General features: G+C 47.9%; 1 protein-coding gene across 2 annotated transcripts in view; it reads left to right on the top strand.

Moving 5' to 3' along the window:
* The first annotated feature begins 853 nt into the window (after positions 1 to 853).
* The window catches only part of Ahcyl2 (adenosylhomocysteinase like 2), a 164471-nt gene continuing 159324 nt past the window's right edge, over positions 854 to 6000 (top strand). For both annotated transcript variants that reach the window (XM_057762825.1, XM_057762818.1), the window contains exon 1: positions 854 to 1273. In XM_057762825.1, coding sequence (XP_057618808.1) covers positions 905 to 1273 — 369 coding nt within the window. In that variant the 5' untranslated portion in view covers positions 854 to 904. The remainder of the gene's footprint in view (positions 1274 to 6000) is intronic.

Genomic DNA, 6000 nt, shown 5'->3' with positions numbered 1-6000 from the left:
CTTGAAGAAATTAGCTTTTTACTTTCTTTTTTTAAGGCAGTGTCTTGCTGGCTTTGAACTACTGGTGCCGCGCAGGCTTTGGTTGTTCAACTGCTAGTATTACTGCGAACTCCACCACACCCTGACGGAATTTCTTCCTTTCGGAGCTGATTTTAGCTTCTTCACTAAGAATATGCCAGAAATCATCAGAGCAGGCAATGGCTTATTTCATTTCTTCTAGAAACCAACCCACTGAAGAGAGGCTTTTAGAGAGCCAGCTCCAAAGGGAGAAAACCATGCCTCCCAGCCCGCAGCCGGCGTTCACCTCCCATGATGTGCCGCTTTTCCTTTAAAGGCCGCCCACATGATCGCACACATGCGCACACTCCGGAGGAAATTCACGCCGTCAGGGGAGCGGGTCATTCTTCCCCCACTTTCCCCGGGGTTTCTGGCATTCCCTTCCGGAAACCGCAACCCCTCTGGAGACGTTTTCCTCATCTATTCCGTCGCGTCATCCGTTTTCATACTTTTCCGTTAGTCGCTGTTCTGGGAGTTCCCTCTCCACAGAAAACTACTTTCCGGAGGAAGGCCAAAGGGACTACAACTCCCAGGGAGCTCTGCGGCCTGTTCCCCACGCGCGCAGTGCAGGTTGGGTGCTGAAGTCCCACAGTCTTCTAGCCACGTGCTGCCCGAAGTAAGCTTACTACAGGTTCCGTGGGGCCTGGCGCGTGAGTAGGCCTGGGGTGGGGCGGGGCTGGAGGGGCCGGGCTGGCGGCGAGCTAGCGGGCGGAGGAAGGGGGTGGGAGCGGAGGCGATGAAGGGGAGGAGTGGGGGTATGGGGGAGGGAAGGGGAAGGGAGGCGGGAGGCGGGGCCGAGTGGGAGCTGGAGCTGGAGTCGGAGCCGGCGGTTGCAGTGGAGGCGGTGATGTCGGTGCAGGTTGTGTCAGCAGCGGCTACCCCCAAGGTGCCTGAGGTGGAGCTGAAGGATCTGAGCCCCTCCGAGGCGGAGCCCCAGTTAGGACTGAGCACGGCGGCCGTGGGCGCCATGGTACCCCCGGCGGGCGGCGGAGACCCAGAGGCTCCAGCTCCGGCTCCCGCAGCGGAGCGGCCCCCAGCCCCTGGCCCGGGCTCGGGGCCCACCGCGGCTCTCAGCCCCGCGGCCGGGAAGGTGCCTCAAGCGTCGGCCATGAAGCGGAGTGACCCGCATCACCAGCACCAGCGGCATCGCGACGGCGGCGAGGCCCTGGTCAGCCCCGACGGCACGGTCACCGAGGCGCCGCGCACGGTCAAGAAGGTACTGTGGCCGGGCTGCCTCACGGAGAGGCGGGGAGGGCGGGCAGGGGAGCGGCGGCCCTTGGCGGCACGGCATCACCCGCTTCCACGCCCTCTAGATCGGGGAGCCGAGAGCCCTTTCCCCCCTGAACCGGCTCTCAGAGCGACCGCCACTCGGTGCTCCGCGGCCAAGCGGAGCCTCCAGGTGCCACGGCCGTACTTCTCTACGAATAACATGGAGGTAGCGCTCTTCGCTACTACTTGGACCAGGCAGGGGGAGGAGAGGCACCTACTACTACACCCCCCGCCTCCAGCACACTCCCGCGTGTGATTTTTCCGGACTGTTCGGCGGCGTAGAAATCCTTCCCTCCAGCGATAAGGATGGGAAGATCTTTTTCCCTGGAGAGCGGGGAAGCAGTAGTTAGCTCTCTTGCGAGCTCAGGCAGCTCTCTGAGTTGTCTGGCTTCTGTGCAGACGGTGACTTTCTGCCTTTCTGTGGCCAGCAGCTTTCCAACAGGGCAGTACTGATCCTGTGTCCTTCCTTTCTGCCCTGCATTTCCTTGCACCGTGCTTGTAGATGGTAGAAGGGTAAATGGAGAGACGGTTCACTCTTCAGAGGTCTGCTCACCAGAATTACTAGACCGTGTATGAAGAGAAGGCTTATTTCGTCGATTGTGAGCAGAAAGTGTTAGGAAGAAACGCTGCTACTTTTGGGAAAGCGATCCGATGGGGCCTGTCTCAACCATCAGCTTCTTTCATACATAGTAACGAGTAATGACAGCATCCGATATTATTTATGCATTGACTATATCCTTTACCACCTCCCTCGTTTTTTCTCCCTTCTCCATGCTAAGTCAGCACAGGAGGAAAAAGACAAGAGATACGGCTCATCTAAAGAGAAATTATGGCTTTAATTTCCTAGACACAATATGAACACACAGATTTCTATTTTTCTTCATTATAGTGAGTGCATTTTGTTCTGGCAGAAAAACAATTAAAAGGATATGAAGTCTATATTGGGTTTACTGTGTAGGGTTTAGGTGACTCTTGGATCCAGCCAAACACAGTGTTGTAATTACCTCATGACTTAGATAGAGCTGTAAACTTTTTCATTCTTCCCAAATGTAGTGATAAGTGATGTCAGCGGCAAGGCTGAGGGAATTTTAACAGTGCTTTAGGACACGCTTTGTCTGTCCTTAGCTATTTGGTGTCGTCCGTGTCAACGTGTCGTCGTGCCCCCCACCCCCGCAATTATAGTTAAATGGAGGAATTACAGTTAAAAGGGGCGGCCTGGGCTAGGGTGCTTAGGTAAAAGTTAGGAAATCCAAAGCATATTTCTCACTAATTAAGATGCTTTGTAGCTTTGGCCAAATCTTTTTCTTGTGATTATTTTTTCTAAAGTTCGTAATTCAGTTCCTTTAAGACTGAAAATGTTTAAAAAAACTCCTTTTAGAGTGTGAAGTCTACAATCAGGTAGAGATCTGGGTTTGAATATAGAGAGCACCCCTTCCTCCAGTACTAACTTTTGAATAATTTGCAAATTATGTAAGTCACTTCTTTTATAAAACGAGCATACTTATTATAATTAAGGATTAAAAATGTGCTCTTCACATAGAACTTGGTACCTATAATAGAATCTTAAATGATAACTGTTGTTAAAATTGGTTATTTCTCGCCCCAAAGCTTAGGTGTGAGCCTGTGACCTTCTCTGAAATGTGTACATATTAGTAATAGTTTGATAGATTCTGTATAAAGAAGTTTTAAAAAAATCACAGGCCAGCACCCTAGAGCCTGTTTTTTTTTTTTTTTTTTTTTTCTTATTGTGCTTCTTGGACATTTTCCTTGTTGCTGAACCACCTTCTTCCTGTCTTTTTTTTTTTTTTTTGCAGTATCAAAATCATGTTCCATGATTTTAGATTTACTCAGCAGCCTCAAGGCTCTGAAGACAGGGCTGAACTTGCCTTACAATGTTAATTACACCAAAATCCCATCTTATTTGCTGAAAGTTAAGCAGGTGAAGTCCTGGGAAGGGTGCAGCTGTATGACATAAGTAAGGACTTTGCTGAGCTTAGCTTGCCTCTTCTTTTTCCCTCTTCCCTCTCCTTTCTCTCTCACTCTGCCCCACTCCTCTTTTCTTGTTAGGGTCTCAAACTGTAGCCCAAGCTGCCTGGAACTATGTAGCTGAGGCTGTCCCTCCATAATCTTCCTGCTTCAGCCTCCTGAGTATGAGATTACAGTGTGCACCACCACGCCTGACCTGAACTTTTCCTTTCCTTTCCTTTCCTTTCCTTTCCTTTCCTTTCCTTTCCTTTCCTTTCCTTTCCTTTCCTTTCCTTTCCTTTCCTTTCCTTTCGTTTCCCTTTCCCTTTTCCTTTTCCTTTTCCCTTTCCCTCCCCCATCCCTCCTTCCTTCCTTTCTTTCACAAGGTCTTGTTGGTTGTAGATGTGGTTCTGTTGGTAGAGTGATTGCCTAGCAGGCAAGAAGCTCTGGGTTTGATCCACAGTACCATATAAACCAGGCAACCAGGCATGGAGGTACATTCCTGTAATCCCAGTGCTGGGAAAGTAGAGGCTGGAAGATCAGAAGTTCAAGGTCATCCTTGGCTACTCAGTGAGTTTCAGGCCAGCTGGCTTTGAACTCATGATCCTTTGTCTCAACTTCCTGTGAACTGGGATCTAAACTGTGCACCACCACATTTGGCTTGCTGTTTTTAAAAGGCACGTCTTTAGTTCTCTGTCTCTCTCTCTCTCTCTGTCTCTCTCTCTTTCTTTCTTTTGGCTTTTCGAGACAAGGTTTCTCTGTGGTACTCGCTTTGTAGACCAGGCTGGCCTGGAACTCACTGAGATCCGCCTGCCTCTGCCTCCGAAGGGCTGGGATTAAAAGTGTGCGTCACCACCACCGCCTGGACTTTAGTTTTCTTAATGTTGAATTGACTACAAGTAGGAAAATCACTCAGTAAGGAGCCAGTTGTGTGATGTCCGGTTTGAGCCTTTCCTGCTTTTTAGATCGTCTATTTAAGCTGTTCTTCCCTTGACTCTCTTCTGCTTTTCAAAAGTGTGTACAAGGACTGGTGTACTAGGGGTAAAATAGTTGCCTTTGGTGGTGTAAATGGTGACTGTTGCTTTTATTTTGTAACTACCAGACAATCTTATTTATGTTATTACATTTCCATTAATGGTTTCCCTTTTCCCATTTGTTTATCAGTTATCAATTTTCTTGGTCCCATTACTTTGGTCAGCCACACAAGGAAAGTATATAAGAGCCTGACTTCCCAAGATCAGTAATCATAAGAATGAACATAATGGGGTGTAGGTTACTTGGTCACATTTTACCTTTGGAACCTGCCTTCATACTGTAACTCATGGTACTCTATAGGCCAGATCTTTTCATTGTGGTTATATTTGTATTTAAAGTTCTCTTTCATAAGCCTATTCCAAGTGAACTCAGTAAACATCTCTGAAGTAGTAATTTATAAAATGGGAAAATAAATTCCACTGTGAGTGAGTTTGACAGCAGTTAAGAGCGTTTCTTCCGCCGGCCGGTGGTGGCGCACGCCTTTAATCGCAGCAGAGGCAGGCGGATCTTTGTGAGTTTGAGGCCAGCCTGGTCTACAAGAACTCATTCCAGGGCAGGTTTTTCCAAACCCTGTCTCGGGGGGAAAAAAAAAAAAAAGCATTTCTTCCTTGTGTTCTTTTTTGTTTGTTTTGTTTTTTGTTTTTCGAGACAGGGTTTCTCTGTGGCTTTGGAGCCTGTCCTGGAACTAGCTCTTATAGACCAGGCTGGTCTCAAACTCACAGAGATCCGCCTGCCTCTGCCTCCCGAGTGCTGGGATTAAAGGCGTGCGCCACCACCGCCCGGCTCCATGTGTTCTTGAAATGGGTGTTAGCACAGTAGAGAAAAGAAGGCAGAAGACGATTTCTGAGAAGTTGAAACTTCTGACAATAAGGCTATAAGCATTAAGAACCTCAGCTGGTGTATGCTGACGTTACTATCGGTAATGACCATGTTCAGACAGACTCCATATTTTTCTTGGCAAACCTATTTGTATTGTACTTGTTTTGTTGCCGTCAGGAGAGAATGGGTTGAGCCATGTTAGCGCTTTCTTGCCCTGAATTGTTTAAGCCCTCATTTCAGTTAATTATAGATTACTGAAATTGAGTGTTTTGGATAGAGGCATGGGAATGTGCGAATAGTGTGACTCCCTCGCCAGTCAGAAAAGCACAGCCTGGCAAAGTGCTCAGTAAAGCAATTGGCAGCTGGACCCTACTAATAGTTACCAGTAATTGGCCTTTTATGTGCCAGGAATTGTCATAGGTATTTCTGTAATCCTGACAAGACCTTTATGAAATATGGATGGCATTATCTCAGTTTTACTGCGGAAATGTGGTTCAGAGAGGTTGAATGCCTTGCCCAAGGTTATACATCCAAAAAGTGGCAGAGGTAGTATTTAAACCCATGTCTGTCTCCACGGCCCGTGTCCTTTTCATTGTGCCACGCAGACTCTTTCTGAGCTCTTAGATGCTGGCCTCTGGTCTGTAGATGTCTGAGTGAGCTCTAAGGTGTGTCTGTGTGGCTAAGGCTTAGGTCATTCCAAGACTACAGGAGAGTGAGTCAGGCTTCAAGAAGAAATGGAGAACACTGTACAAATGCACAACCTCAAAGAATGGTAAAGTTAGAGGATATGAAGAACAGTTAACACAGGGAAGCATTTTAAAATCAGTAATACTAGACTTCTGTTTGTAATTAGCT

The sequence above is a fragment of the Chionomys nivalis genome, chromosome 1 (genome assembly GCF_950005125.1).
Source record: "Chionomys nivalis chromosome 1, mChiNiv1.1, whole genome shotgun sequence".
Taxonomy (NCBI): Eukaryota; Metazoa; Chordata; class Mammalia; order Rodentia; family Cricetidae; genus Chionomys; species Chionomys nivalis.
The sequence above is the reverse complement of the archived record's forward strand: the minus strand, read 5'-3'. Positions and strand labels throughout refer to the sequence as shown.